This window comes from Poecilia mexicana, unplaced genomic scaffold (genome assembly GCF_051168715.1).
Source record: "Poecilia mexicana isolate PSO_F unplaced genomic scaffold, ASM5116871v1 scaffold_7, whole genome shotgun sequence".
Taxonomy (NCBI): Eukaryota; Metazoa; Chordata; class Actinopteri; order Cyprinodontiformes; family Poeciliidae; genus Poecilia; species Poecilia mexicana.
This window is the reverse complement of record NW_028263376.1, coordinates 21557502-21573860: the sequence shown is the minus strand read 5'-3', so window position 1 is coordinate 21573860 and position 16359 is coordinate 21557502. Positions and strand designations below refer to the sequence as shown.

At 38.0% G+C, this 16359-nt stretch overlaps 1 protein-coding gene across 1 annotated transcript; it reads right to left on the bottom strand.

Moving 5' to 3' along the window:
- Positions 1–3324: 3324 nt before the first annotated feature.
- Positions 3325–16095, bottom strand: syn2a (synapsin IIa). The gene is made up of 11 exons (XM_014969556.2): positions 15280–16095; positions 8398–8455; positions 8202–8293; positions 7895–8051; positions 7674–7763; positions 7509–7571; positions 6995–7137; positions 6836–6910; positions 6550–6652; positions 6043–6189; positions 3325–5907 (listed from the first exon to the last, which is right to left on the bottom strand). The coding sequence occupies exons 1-11, from the start codon at positions 15618–15620 to the stop codon at positions 5773–5775; spliced, it is 1404 nt and encodes a 467-aa protein (XP_014825042.1). The 5' UTR covers positions 15621–16095; the 3' UTR covers positions 3325–5772.
- Positions 16096–16359: the final 264 nt, after the last annotated feature.

Genomic DNA, 16359 nt, shown 5'->3' with positions numbered 1-16359 from the left:
AATATGTTGACTGATACCTCTGGTAAGAGTTTATAAAACTTTAAAGTATTTTTGCTATTGTTATTGCTGCTACGTGATCCCATACTAAAAAAAAGCAACAAAACAAAACACTGAAAAGATGTGAAAGAACTAATTATTTTAACACAAACTGCATTTATTGGCATTTTCAATTCCTATAAGATAAAAGCTACTAAAATATGTTTTGCTTTGCACTTTTTGAAATCGGTCACAACGTCCAGAAATATTTAATTTGTAATGAAAGAATTTTTGTTTCATTGAAGTAAAAATACAACTCGTAAAATAAGCTCAAGCTTTGAATTTTTTTCTTAGGAGTTTGTAGATTTTGCACAGAAAATATTGCTTAATTGGAAAGTGGATGGAAAATTACACATACAAAAGCAGAAATCTGAAAATGCGATGACGTGCGTTTGCATTTGTTCTTTTTAAAACATGATCAGCTTTAATTATGTTGCTTCTCACTGTCGTGAGCGTGTGAGTGAGTTTTTATGTCCAGACTGCAAGGACACAACTCAGTGGACCGGACTGGACAGCAGCGTTCCCTTTGGGCAAAGCAGACTCTGGGGGAAAGAAAAAGACTCTTGAAACAAATGTGACATGACAAACACTGTGCAGAATCCCATCATAACTTCTGCCTAATGTCCTCCAGTTCTTATTTGGTCGCTAATAATAAAAGCTGTCAGTCATATGCATGGTTAAATACGTTAGTCATGATTCTGCAGCAGAAGATCTCATCTCTGTCCAGGACGCTGTATCAGAAACCTACACATGGACGGTACAAAATGGAAAAAAAAAAAGTTTATTGCCAAGATAAATGTTGAATAATTTCTACATGGAGCTCAGGAGACGCTGATCTGTGGTGGGAGTCAGTAAGTAGCCGTAGTAACCAAAATGCTGCACACCTCTTGACTTGTAAATCCACTCCACCAGATGGCAACAAAAATTCAGAAATTCACCTGTTCCCCGTTTCTTTCTCTAGTGACATGGCACTGCAGAAGTCATGTCAACTTTTCAGAAAATTGATTAACACCTATGTTTTGTTACTTTTTTTTCTTTCCAGCTTTTCACTTAATGAGTTGCACCTATCAGATGATCACACATGGTGTGTTAAACTGAAAATATAGGAATTTTCAGCCAGAAATATCAGAGAATAAAAGATTGTAAGTAATGGTGAATCGTGGGAATCTATGTCTATTATCTGAAGTTGTGTCTGTGGTGGGCGACATTTTATTTCCTTGCAGGATCTTTGATCATTTCAGATATTAATTGCAAACATGCTGCACCCATGGCACTATTCATGCAGAAGGTGCCACTGGATTGCATATTTATTAGTAGTAAGTAAGCAGATCTAAAAGTCTCAAGTGATAAAACGTGATGAATTGTAAAATGTCCTACTGCTACATTTAGTGTTATTTTACCTGTGTGTTACAACTGTAGGTAATAGTGAAATGAGTTTTGCTATGATTGGATGCTTCTCATGACATTTAAATATATTTATCAGAGACTCTTTTTTTTTATTTAACTTCATTATAGGATTCAAGTGCTCATCTTGTGCTGCGCTCTTCAGCAGATGGTCAGCACTGTGTGTGCCCCCCCCATAGGGCACGACTTGTTTCACGTAGAGCAGCAGCTTGGCAGACAGCTGGGAGGAGTCTAGACGGAAGCCTTTCAGCTGGAACTTCAAAACCCAACACTGACTTTGCTCGGAGCTCCTCTGTACCTCTTACAGGCTTTGGGTCGGGTCAGTCAGCTTGTTAAGATGGAGGGGGGGAAAAAAACATCAGTACCATCTGGATGTTTGACAAATGCCTCTTGCAGAACAGATTGTATCTGTTGGGAGTAGCTTGCTGATGTGTGCTGAAAGACTGCTGACATTTTATGAGATAAACATGGCAGCTTTTTGAGAGCAGCTGTAGCATCATTGAATTCTCTGCAGTGTTATGTCCCAGGCAGGCATCTGTAGTGCTATCAACCTTCTGTGGACAGGTCTTGTAACTTTAGATCCTAACGTCCTACCTTATGTGTTTCAAAATCAGTTTATTTTTCTGTAAGACATTTTTTCCCCCCCTTTGGTTCAAGTTAGCTAAACACAGTGTCACAATGAAGAATCCGGCCTTCGAGAAGAGCTGCATTATTAAAGGAATTATTATTATTATTGGGTTTTTTTTACTCGGATGACTGGGAGTTTGTTTTAGCTCTCCTAAACTGAGAGTTTAAAATACTTAAATATCTTAATTTTGGTTCAGATTTCAAGAGGAAAAGTCACACTTCTTCAGTATTATACCCATCAGCGCTATCGCTAATACTCTGTTTTTTTTTTTTTTTTTTCTTCTTCTTTTCAATTAGAACCTCAGGAAACTATAAAATCTAGCTAGGGCTCTGTCTTATTGTGGAATAATGACACTGTGAGTTCAGGGACTGAACTATGCTGAGAAGGAGGCGAAAGCTGAACTGTTAGTGAATCAGTGTATATGAGAAATGATCAGTTACTGAATATTCAGTTTGATAAAGTGATTTTATCCTAGGACTAATTATCTGTTGTATTGTGATTGTTTCGATGTGCTTCCCTCCATGCTGATTCCTTGTCTGTTTTTAGGTCACCCTCATTTCTTTGACAGACTTGGGCGGCACTTCATGTTGGAAATGAGACTGACTGGAACAGGGAATTCACTTTATTGAAAAATCTGTTCTGCTGAGGGCATTTGAATGTAGAACGATGAACACTTTTTAAAAAACGTTCCACCTTTTCTCTCCACAGAATATTTTTCCAAATGTTTTGGGGATCATATAGAGGATTTTGGCAAGAGTATAATACCATAGATGCTTTTTTTTTTCCTTTGCTGTGTTTTTGTTAAGTCCAAATCACTGACATTAACATATAGGAAAATGAGAGCTGCAATCCTCATTTTAAAGCTGTTTTTGTATTGATTTGTGTTATATATGTTTGGAATTAAAATGTGTTTGATGAAGCGAAACATAGTATAAAACATAAAAATGGTAGAAATATGCGGAAACTAAAATACTTTTTCACAGCATGGCATTGCAGTAAAAGTAAAAAGTTAAAGAAATAAGCATCTCATTGGTGATTTTGTTGAAAACATGTTTTTTAACATGGAGTTATTTTTCAGAATAAATGTACTTGAAATAAAGTTTGATTTTTATGGTGTGCAACTGCAATTGGAGATAGATTTATTTTAAGGCTTTTTACAAATATTCATCAAATCTGCAAATAAATGTAGATATATTAGTCTAAATGTTCCCTTTGCAAAAAAACATCAATGATAGCACACATCAAGACACAAAGCAGGTATTGCAAAGGAAGCTTTATTGCCAGTGACATAAAGAGTCCACACATTATTGTTCTTTCCAGATCCGGGTTTTACAGTTTCACACTACTTCTCAAAGTTGCTGCCTCAGTTCCAGTTTCAATCTGCAGCCAGAAGTGTCACCTCAACACGAAGGCCAAATGACAAAACTCAGATGTATCCAGTTCCCAAACAGAGGCCGAACAACGTAGCCGTCACCGACTTGTGTCTCTCCGCTGGTCAATGTCATGGCATATTTCCTAATAAACGGAACGACACGTCCATAAAGCCTCAGGCATGGCTTTCTACAGGGATACACTCACAGATAAAACAATGGCACTTATCACAGCTTAGAAAAAGAACTGCACGGAAAGCTTGCTGAAAAGATTCTTGTTTTTTTTTGTTTTTTTTAAAGTTTGGTTGTTTTTCACCATTTAGGATATTGGATAAATGAAATGGCCTTCTGAAGTAAACCACTGGACAACAGCACATAAAGACAGCAGAAGAAAAAGCCACTCAGTAAAAAATAACTATTCAGGGCGTGAGTGATTATCGCTTTTTAAAAAAAAAATATTTAAATGGAAGATCTGATTTTATCTATACATTTGTTTCTCAATAACTTTAAATATCATCTATAATCTAATTTATTTTTACTTCTGATTTATCTACAGGTGGTTGTTCTTGAATCACTGACTCCACCTGCAGACTTGATCTTGTGAGTTTCCAACAATCTCATAAATGACCTTCTCAACAAACTCTATGGCTCCAGTTATTATTGTTGATTTCACCAAATGTTTTCCTTCCACTCAACTTTCCTTCAATATGTTGGTATTTAGCAGTCTTTGAACAGACAATTTATTTAGCAATGATCATTTGTGGCTTACTGGACAATTCAGCCATCTCCACCATGATTCTGCAGGCTGTAACATAGCAGTAACGTAGCATTTCAGGTTATATTCTAGTTTTTTGATTAGATTCCTTCACTACTTGTAAGCAATGAAAATTTGAGTGAATGAAATATGCATTGATAATATGTGAGTTTGTGTTTTGAATCGAATTAAAAAAAAAAAAAATTCTGACAATATTCTAACATACTGAGATGCACCTGTAAGCATATTACTGAATCGAAACAAATAAGATTTCATATTGCACTTTCCATCAACTCCCAGCAATGGCAGTAATCTGAGCACAGCAGTGCCAGATAAGGCGACACTAGACCTCAGAACAACGACTGCTGCAATAAAAAGGCCTCCTCAAAAGCTTCTATAAAGTGAACGGTACAAGCGGGACTTTATATTTAACATTTTTCGGATGAATATTCACACATAACACACAATTTTGATTATCAGAAATATTTTTTGCCTCCAAACAACAGAAACAGAGCTTGATACTTGATCAGATCTGAAACAAGGAGTTTAGAAAGGATAACTACCAGTTTATACAACTATTAGTCCGTTAATCTGCACCGCCCACATGCAGGATTAACAGTCCTCTTATTCTTATTTACACTGTCAGTTTCTGGAGTGCAAAGACTAACACTGAATACTATATTCTTTGGTTCAAAATTCTACAATTAAAGTGAAGTTTTGTGTTTAGAATCTTTCTACATTATAAAATCTTCAATAGACCTTTAGATTTTATTACATGGGCATCAATTTATATTCTACCTCTCTAAATAATCTAATTTCTAAGGACAGTACTCTATGCGGAAATATTGATTTGAATAAAATAAAAATACTGCATGAATCTCTTAATATGTATCTGTTGTTACATACACATTCACAATGTAGAATCACAGGAAACACAGCTTAGTTGTACACAGCGATTTAACAGCCATGTTAGATAAACATCCCACATCATCAGACGTTTAAGACTTGCACCTGTCTTTGTGTCAGTCATGCAAACAAATAAAAATAAATATCTATCAGTATAAATACAAAAATATTCACCACTACAACCATACACACACATTTATCTTATACATATTAAGATATACAAGTTCAAACTCCATGGTTACCCACAGTTTGAATAATAACTAGAGGGACACACCAAATTATGTAAAATAAACCGAAGACACAGTGTTAGGGGGAAATAAAAGCTTCGTAGCCGGGTTAGAAAGTTAGCACAGAGCAGCACTGAACTCAGTGTAGGCACAATTTTCATTTCATATTATCAACAACAGGCTCAAAGAAAATCAGAAAACACACGGCTGCTGAAACACAAGTGGCCTATACAAGCACACAAACCAACAGGTGGACAGGTAGACAGTACATGTTGACACTGCATAGAGTTAAGAAAAAACACAGTCCAGGCCAGCTTGAAGCTGTACCGAGAGCTCACACCAACCAGATCCGATTCTAGCTGCCAGCATTCACTAACACGTCTGCACAGCTAGGGGGCCACACCGCCATCCATCCGGACGCTGAGAGAACATTTCCCTCTGCAGGTCTCAGTTGGCCTGGACTGGTTTTGGACCCACTGCAACGCCATTACAGTCAAGAATGTACTGCAGGCAACCTTGAGGTGGACGCCCAGCACCGTTCTTAGTGAGTTCGCCAGTAGTCTCTCCTTTCTGGCCAGTTCCCTGCATCACGTTAAAAAAACAAACAAAAACAAAAAATAGATACATTAATATCAACAGATCACTTAAAGGGGATTCGCTCAAGAACAGAACAAATAAAAAAAAATAAATAAATGTTCCGTTCAGTGTATTTCATACCTGGGATGGTTGTATGGTTGTGGGTCTCTGGGGAGCATTAGCTTCTCTCTCAGCTAACTGGTTCATTTTTGCCAACACCAAGTCAGCAATGAGCTGCCGGTCTTCAGCCTGGTGTTCTCCAACCAGCGGCATGGAGGAACCAACCACCTGGAGATGGTTATGGCAGAGGAATATCACAGAACAAAGCGATACAATTATTAAAGCAGTAAATGGCAGAATTGAACACTTATTTATTATTCAAATGTTTTTGCAAGAAGATCCTGGGCTGCATATAGTTCTGCTCAGAAGTTGACATATGCTCATCATTGGTACAAAGCCTTTATTACAGGGACCAACTAGGTGTCATGAAATCAACCAGTTTAATTAAAAGAAATTTTGAGCACACATTAGTTGGAGGTTTTAATGGGATTATATTTATTTAACTAAACAGTTAAGTGTCTTCCGAAAGAATAATCCATTTGGAAGTTTCAGGTGTCGATTTGATATCCATTTATGTCAGCGTTTTACCTCTGTGATATAATCTTTGCCATCTTTCCCATGGATAGCTTTAACTGCACAAATGTCTAAACCCCCAAAGATCTCGCAGCAGGTGTCCACCCATAGCTTGTACCTAAAAACGATCAAAATATGATTCAGAAGCACTGGGAGAAAAATCACACAATGTTCTCCGATTATCAGCAGAAGAGATTGTCAGACATTTAAAATAATATATATTTTTTTAAATTAAGAAACTAAGCACATTTTACGACATAATTCAGCTTTAATATTCGATACAATAATAGGAATGAATTACCTGTCAGTCATGGCGACCTGCTCAAGCATTGCAGAGCCTGTGTTTGTCTTCCAGTTTCCAGAAATAGATGTCCTCCTGATGAATGTGCAACGCAAATACAAAATCAGGATTAGTTTTGTTCGGTTTGATGAGGAGTAACAACAGCTTAGCTATACCTACATGTAAGCTTTGTAGTCAGTACCAATCTTCTGGATTCTGATGTCATACTTGGAGTCAATGAGAGGCTCTGTGGTGGTGTAGGTCTGAGTGAGAGCCACGACACTGGCTATGTCCTGGAACTTACTGTGGTTGTCTACTTTCACCTGTACACACAAAATGTCAAGTAGAAAAAATGTCATAAGCAATACGGTGATCCTGTGATATTTCTATAATCACATTAACAAAGGCTTAAATAAAAAAGCAAGTGCAGTGCCTTGCAAAGGTAGTCATACTAGGGCTTGATCTGCAGAAATCCACTGCTCTGTTTGGAAAACTTGTTTATAGGACTGATAGTCACTCCTTAAACCTGACCTCTAAGGAAGGGTGGCAAGAAGAAAGATACTCTTATAGAAAGTCATAGGAAGTCCAGTTTGTAGTTTGACTGTTCCAAATAAGTTCAGCAGATATGAGTACTTTTGCAAGGCAACGTATGTGTACAAGGATTAAAGCGAAAACAAGTGACACGTCACTATACCTTTCCCATCCCAGAGTGAGCGTGTCCAATCTTTACAACAACAGGAAATGAGGGCATGCTCACCTAATTAAGAAAGACATTTACTTGTTTAATTAATTGTTGAAGTTTTGTATTGTTACATCACTGTCACAAGTAAAACAAGCTTGCATCTAATAGGATGCTCACCATCTCCTTGTAGTTGGGATAAAAGGTCTGTTCAATGAGGGGGAACTTCTCAGGTCCCAACTTCCTGTAGGTGTTGATTAGCTGAGCAAACTGGAGGCGCACACAAGTGATTAATTTGGAAAAAAAAATTATGAAAGAAAAATTTATAAAATCTAAATGCAACCATGCAGCCCAGAATACAGAACAGATTTTTAACTCCACTACGTCGCTTCTGCACTTACTGCCCACGGCTTGTCGCAGAGGTTATAGATGGATTCCAGGGAGTTAATGCTTGGAACGCCCCCGTACTGCAGACCGATGATCAGGTTGCGAAAATCTTCATTCTGGGTCATACTGAAGGCATGCTGGCGAATGAGAACAAAGTCTGGCTTGAAGGACCTGGAGAATGGAAGAGCAATAGAAATGTAAACAAAGCTGTGCCAAGGGATAACAGCAATGTGGATGAGTCAGTCTGTGGGTGGACACAGAACAGTCAAAACAAAGAGTTTCAGTTGCACACTAGATTCATTTGGAGTTTGTCTGTCTGACCTGACAACCTTGGTGCCATTTCTGAGGACTTGCATGTTCACGCTGCATGTACCGCTGGCATGGGCAACAACGTTCATCTCACTGAACTCAGCCTAAATGCAGAAAAGGGGAGAACGTACCACAGGGAGAATAAATTTAATCCTCTTTTTGTTGCCTAAGCACATGAAATGGATCTAAGTGTCTTCATTAAACGTACCTGTTCCACTTTGATATCATAATCCCCGTGAACCTTCTTTCCTTTCAATAATTTCGCCCTGGTGGAGGAGAAAAAGCATTTTTTTTAAATTAAACAACAGAACTACTGGTGTCCAGTAAATGCCAGATCCAGTGTGAACATATCACTCGATTATGTTGACTTTGCAACAAGCAGAAAAGTGAGTCATTGCTGAATAAATGGCAATCTGCTGAGTGAACCAAAGGGAAAAAAAAGCCCCCCTTCTGTGCTTTTCTCAAACTGCTGAAACACAGAAATGCGCACACTTTCTCACTTCATACTGACAACCACTAAACACAAATTTACTAAAAAAAAAAAAAAACACTTGAAAACAGGAACTTCCATACATAGTCTTTTTCACATTGTGTCAGCTCATAAACTACATAATTTATCATTATTTTAAAACTCCAGTTCTTGAATACCAGTGTCTTGCAACTTTTAGATCTACAACACTCTCGAATCAGTCAAATTGCTGAACTTGGCATTCAGTCAAGTTCTACAGAACCTTGATCATAAAATGATATTTTCAAATGTATTTAAGAAAAGTGGTGTCTCACTTGCCCTCAAGTTTAGCACCTATGTGATAAAAAAAACAAAAAATGGAGAACAACTGAACTGTGAAAGGATATGACCGATGGCTCTAAGAAATTTTTATATGAAAACATCTGAATATTGTGACAGCCTCCCAGAATCAACTCTATGCAAGAACAACCCTTCGCTGCAAATACAGCTACAACTCCTTTGGAGTATGTCTCTACAAAACATTTTAACATGGTCCAGGTTTACTTTTCAAGCACTGTCACAGACTCTCAATTGGATTTTGGTCTCGACTTTGACAGGGACATTCAGACCTATGAACGTGCTTTGATCTCATTCTCATGTCACACAGGTTGTATGTTTCCAGTTGTCATCCATCCTAGTCTCAAGTCTTTTGCAGCCGATGACAGATCGTTCTTTCAGGACTCCTCTGTATTTAGCCCCGTCCATCTTCTCAACCTCGAGGTTGCATTTTTCTCCTCCAGAGTTTCCTTGAACCTCAGTTGGATCTCATGGGTTTAATAGGTGTCTTCTCAAAGCAATTGTCTGCACTAGATTTAATCAAGGTATAAAGGGGCTTTATGTAAATCCATATTACGCTTTTCTGATTTCATTTGTGAAAAATGTGAAAACCCCTTCACAATCGCATGCCACTTTGTGCTAGTCTGTCAAATAACATCCTAACCAAATAGACTGAAGTTTGTGGTTTTCACATTCTAAACGTGTGAAAGTTAAATCAGGCTTATACAAATAAAACATGTGACATTTCATCTGAGCTTGAGATGCCAGAAAGTTATTGAACTTTGCCTCACTCATAATTTATCGCTTGTGAATTTAAGAGATTGTTCAGTAACAACAGAATTAGATTTATTTTAACATATGTCAGCCGCCTTTGAAAGCATCTCAATTCCAATGAATTTCACTGCATTTCATTTGCAAGCAAACTGTTGTGACAAATTAACATGCAGAGGGAAAACCTAACAACATACGTTTTGACCAAAGAAATTGCCGATGCGTAACCAAATAAGGAGTTTTCTGCAAAACGGTCTTCCCCATGAATTTCCTCGAGTTGCCATGGAGAATATTTTATTTTGGCATGCTTTTTCTACAGCTCAGCCCTTAAACTAACAGCATATACTGCAGTGGTACATTTTGTACTGTGTGTGGTGACAGCTCAGCCCAGAAGAAATCGGATAAACATACATATTTTGCAATGCTGTCTTTACAGATTTTTTCAACATACTTCAAAATCTCTTCCATCCTTTTCCTCGTTAGTCTATGTTGCTCTTCTGCCACATTTCCTGCTGCTGCTGCTTGTTTATCAAGGGAAAACAACTGAATAATTCTGTCACAGCCCAATTAGAGCATGGGAAGGAAAATAGGTATTAAAATATGAATTACAGCTCCCGCACATGAAAAGCTGAAAAGCACCAACGCTTATAATTCAACATACAGTGAGAAAAACATGAGCAGCGACCAGAAAAGGGCCACACAGAAAACAAGCATATGATTTCCTCCCTGCTATCTAAATAGTAATCTTTCCCAGCATGAGGCTGAGTAAGACGGTGTAGCATATGGTGATTTTTTTTCTTTTTTTCATTTCAGTATCACTGAGCAAAAGACAACTAACAGCATACAAATCAGAGGTAGCACATTCAACGATCCTTTAGTGCATGGATTAATATGCAGAAAGGTTCATGAGCTTCCCCACAGGAGCAACGTCCTCTAATTTTGGAAAGACTTTGATTTAAGCTGTTAATGTTACTCCGTATTTGAAACGTATTAATACTGACAGTACAAAACGACAAATAGCATTTTTCCCTCACTGTCTGATATTAAGTCAGAATAAGCCTGAATGTTTTTAGGCTACTTAGGTTTACCAAATGTATTTGTTTTCTAATTCCAGAATAATTGGAGCATTTTTAAATTTTTAGATTCAGAAGTTTATATACATTTCTTTAGTGTTTGGTAGAATAGCCTTACAAAGAGGACAACTTGGACCAAACATTTTTGATATCTTTTCACAAACTTCTCAATTTTGGATTTGCCACAGAATAGATATACAATAAATACATTATTGCATGTCCAACTAAAAAAGTTTAATCCAACTTAATGCTACACAGTGACAAAAATGCGTTTTGTGTCTGTTTTATATGGAATATTCAAACATCTGGTGTTAGATGCATTTAGCAAGCTCAGTTATCTTAAGAAATGAGACGATATAAAAAAGTTAGTCAATAAATTACTCTCTACCATTTTTCTCAGAATTAATCTAGAAAAACAATTCTCTTGATTAAATATTTTTATACAGTACTGTGGCAAAATCTTTCATTCAGATAATTCACCCGAGAGCTATGCAAGCAGTAGGCCTTGCTGAATTTTAATGTCTAATTACTTTGCCTGTTCAACTCTCACTTCCCCCTTATGTTTGCATAAGAGTAAGCTCCCAGTACAGGGCACATTTCTGCTATTATTCAGTTAGAAAGGTGAAATTTATAGTTCAGAGCATTTGATAAATCACAAGAATCTGTCAATATCTTTACTTGAAATGTCAGCATATTGAACTGCAATGAGCAAGACAAGGCTTCACAGCCATTAGTCTCATAAGTAACACAGTGTTTCATCTGCTGCTCTTGTCATAGGAGTAATTTATAACACAGTATTCCTGGAACTATCCAAACCTGTCTGGCTGACTGGTAGCCTCATCTAAAGCATTAGATGTTGGCTGGATGACAGAATGCTTCTACATGGCAGCAAACCTATTTCATTTTTTTTTCTCTGAACCTTGCTTATATAAAATGTATTGCATAACAAATTCACAGTTTAAAGACACGTCTATTTAGGTAGTTTCTATTTTCTGATTTATTTTGAGTCTGCCATGAGTACAATCTTACATTTTTATCATTTGCTGCAAAATTATTGGACAAGATGTAAATAAAAACGACACATCTTACTACAAGTTTCAAGTACTTACATCAAAAATTGTTGTTTTTTTGGAATGTACATTCAGGGGTCGAAAATATTTTTTATGTTTAGTTCTTAGTTCTTTTAGTTCTTTAAAAACATTGAGTGGTGGGTGGTTTTCCCTTTTGACCTCCTTTTCCTATTCATAGAGGCCGTAAGTGTCTGGGGATGAGCCAATGACCTGATCCAGCTTTCTTGATCTAATTATTAATGCTGTATTTATCATCTACAGACCACATGTTGTTGTCTCACCAGCAAAGTACAACATAGAAAAGCACTCCAGTCAAGATACCTTATTGGGAAAAAAATCCTAAAAGGAATAAATTCAAGAAATACTATTACATCATTACTATATTATCCCATGTTCCTATTTCCTTTTCCATACAAACTCTGTAACTTCTTCAATGAAATTCCATATGTTTTCTTAATTTCTCCTGCCTAAACATATATTGGCAGCATGTTCAATATTTGTCATGACTACATTAGTAACAATGTACTGTTTCTATCAATTTGACCAAATTTAATCAATTGTTCCCATTAACTTATAATACTTTACTATAATTTTCTTAATTCCTGAGCCTTGTAGCCCTTTTCTCTTAAAGTATAGGAAGCAAGCAGTGTCGTTTTGGTTTTGATTTATGGCAGGACAGACCGAAACGTCAAAGCAAAGCTAGTCGCACAGTGAGTTAAAGACCACAAATCTCAGACTCAAGATGTGCAACATCACTGAGAACATGAGAAGCCTGCCAAAACCATAAGAAAATAAAGAGCTGTTTCATCCTCCCAGGGTTTGCCAACAGCTCAATACTTTAGAACACTTTCAGTCCTGCCAACAGGAGCACTAAAATACTAAACTGGTTATCTTTTTAAGCATCAGTAATCATCTAATGTTAACCTTTTTTAAGCTGTATTTGGTGTTTTCTTTTTATACTCAAAGGATACTATTTCAAACTGTTTCGTTACATTATCTAAACACTGTAAGAACAACACTTTTTTTTTTCTGCCATGTTGAATCAGAACCACTGGGTGAAAGGTCTTGTAAAAACAACCCAAAGAAGCCAAACCAAGTCAAACACCTCCCGCGTAGTGCTACTGAGCTGTCATTAAAAATAGATGCAGCTCTCAGACAGAGGAAGCCCTGTAAATTAATTATTTTAGCACATCTCCTACGTGACTGCGCATTTGATGCACAGATAAAGGGCTGTGAGCACCAGGAACTGGCACAACGTGGACGACATAAGAACAAAAACAATGTCAGAGCAACAAACTGCTCACAGAAACTAGTTCAGAGCAGATCTGGATAAAAACCAACAGTGAGAACGAGGGCACACAGAGATCTCACTTGGCATACTCTACATCAGTTTGCATACTGATGCGAGTACATTTGAGCACCACAATGTGAGCCTTCCTTCTTCACAAAAAAATAACTTCATTTTTTTAAAAAGCAATATAGAACACATGAATACACATGGCTGATATCCATCCTGCAGTAAGAGTCTGAACTAATCATTGCATATGAATGTTTCCTACATCATCATGTAATAATTTCCTCACCACTAGTGTACTCATCTACCAGCAGGAATATAAATATCCTGCTGAAGTAGTCTTCAGAAAATGGGTACACTGTGGTCAAAGAGGGATGATGAACATGGTGAACAACAATACTCAGGGTCTGGCATTTGAAAAAATTCTCAGTTGGGACTAAGGGACTCAAAGCATGCCAAGAAAATAATCCCAAACAATTACACCACCACATATTTAAACTGTGAATACAGAGCAGGGTGGATTTATTTATGTTGTTTATGCCAAATTTCGACACTAACATCTAAATGTTGCAGCTGAATTCAAGACTCAGAGAAACAGACAAGCTTTTTTCAATCTGTTATGGTCTTGTTCTGGCAAGCCTATGTGAATTATACCCTCAGATTTTTGGTTTTAGTTAACAGGAGAGACACCCGGTATGGTTTCAAGCTGATGCAGCCCATTTGAATCAAAATCTGGCATTTAATCAGCTACTGCTGCCTTTCTGTCATGTTGCCCATTCTCATCTGAACTCTGATATAAGACATTATTCATCTACTCAACTGTCCCTCACTGTATAGCTTCTCTTTTTCTGACCATAATTGTGAATATAGGGGATTGGTGCACACAAAAACCTCAGCAGAAAGCATCATTTAATGGTCAAAGTCCATTAAATGTTCTTTTTTCCGCCCCATTTTTATGATCCATTTTAACTTTACCAAATCATCTTCTCCACATCTTATGCATTGAGTTCCTGCAATGTGATTGGTTGAGGATTAGTGTCAAACTTTATAGTTCTCAGTAAGTCTTCTGTTTTTTTTTTTTTTTTTAAATCTAAATTAAACTACATGCAATGAGGCAAATACTTCAGCACACACATTCAAGAGGAAAAATCCGCTCTGACCCTACACAAATGAAAAGTCATCATGAAAGGATTCAATTACCATGTATTAAAATTGGATAGTAATACTACTACATACTAATAGAAGAAATATATTCACTTTATTGATTTTGAGTCCATCAAACCGACAAAGATGTTTGTTTATCCTATCTCTGAGCAAGATCCCCCTGGAATCTGAACACCATAAGAATGAAATAATTAAGGTTCCCCCAGTTTCTTCATATTAATGGCATGAAGGTCTGCTCTTGGAGCAGCACAGGAAACTGATGTAACAACGATCTGATGTTCTTTCTGCTTCATTGTATTTTACACTGTTGCTGTCCAATAAATCAGGGGTTCCAATGTCTTGCATTTAGCTTTTCCTATAATTGTGCAATGCATGTCGTGTGACATGCAATCGGTAAGCAGGGAGGGAAACCCCATTGATTGAGGGAAAACACTGCAGTGCTTTGAAGGGAACAAGAGGAACAAAAATGGTACTTCATTTCAGGTTCAGCACAACCTGTGGCACAGCAGTTTTAACATGTATGTAGCACGCCATGTTACAAAGTAATGACATCATTAAAATGCCACATTTAACACCAGAAAATGATGCATGAAAAGAGAAAAATGCAACAAAAATAGGAAAACAAATAGATGAAGGAGGGAAAGTGGAATCCTCCATCTTGGTGTTATGTCATTACAGGACCATTCCTCAAAACCAGAATATTCTGGCTCAATACTTATTGGCAGCAACTGAACACCAGCAATTGATAATAACCGTTAATATTTACTGTGCATTTGACAGAGATGATGTTATAGTAGTTTCTAGTCTTTACAAAACTACATGATACCCAAGAGAGAGATAAAAAAAAGAAAACTGACACAAAGGATGGAGCAACAATAACTCACAAAAATAGCTCACAATAAACTAATTAGAAATGAGTAACGTATTGTCTTACCACTCCTGCTGGGGTTCATCAATCACAAGCAGAATCTTAAACTTCTTGGGTGTCGTGACTTGGGTCTGCTCCACAAGCCCTGCTGAGGCAGCTGTCTGCTTTACAACATTTGTGATGGAGCTGAAGAAGCCAGCGCTGGTCGACTGAGACGTCTGAGGCTTCCTCTCAGGAGCAGGGGAAACGGCTGGAGGTGTCGGCCCGCTTGTTGGAGACTTGGCAGGGGTGGAGGAAGCAGGTGGAGGAGGCTGAGCAGGGTCAGGCCTCTGAAGGTCTGTCATGTAGCCGTTGGGCAGGTTGGAGATGAAGGTGCTGTCCGAGAGGCGCCGGCGCAGGTAATTCATGGCTGGAGAGGAGTAAGCAAGAGCTGGGTGTGGAAATTTATCCTGCACGGTTCTCCTGGCTGTGAGTGTGTAGCGGGTGGAGGCTGGGGTCTCCGTACAAACTCCTAACGAATGTAGTACCTCCCAGCTTTGCAGAGCATCCTCCAAGCTCTCCCTCACTGACAGTGACGCTACAGCTTCCAGCAGCCAATCCCCTCACCCTGTGCTTTCCTCAAGCATAGCACATGATGCTCGACTGTGCCTTCCTCCCGTCGTCCTCTCTCCTCTCTCTCTCCCTCAGTGGCATGCCTGATTTCCCTACCCCTCCCCCATTTTCTGCTTTACAGACATCATCCTTTTCTGAACCACAGCATGAAAAATTGAGGGGTTTCCAGTGGAGATGCAAGGGGGTATCCGGGTTATGCATCACAATGGCTTTACACCTCCTACCCATGTTTGGTAGGATTCTCTGCCCACTGTCTATGAAGAGCACTTCTGTCGGCCACACATTCTAAAATGGCTGTTTGGACCTGTGGGCAGCACTGAAAGGGAGGAAACGTCAGCAGCAGTCCCTTGAGGCACAAATGCATCCAGTAAACAATCTCTGGTGTATGTGGTTTATCAAACCCTAAAGCTACTATCTTTGTTGTGAATATATTTGCATTCACAAAACCGGAATGCATGCGCAAGAAAAATGTAGAATGAGAGGGATGGATGTACGGAAAATGGTTGGGAAGGAATCCTCTTAATCAATAGCTTG

Coding starts and splice junctions, on each gene's coding strand:
- syn2a (XM_014969556.2), bottom strand. CDS start 15,620: ATGAATTACCTGCGCCGGCGCCTCTCGGACAGCACCTTCATCTCCAAC. Junction 7,572..7,673: donor ATCCCAACTACAAGGAGATG/GTGAGCATCCTA, acceptor TTTCTTAATTAG/GTGAGCATGCCCTCATTTCC. Junction 6,653..6,835: donor CAGGTCGCCATGACTGACAG/GTAATTCATTCC, acceptor GATCGTTTTTAG/GTACAAGCTATGGGTGGACA.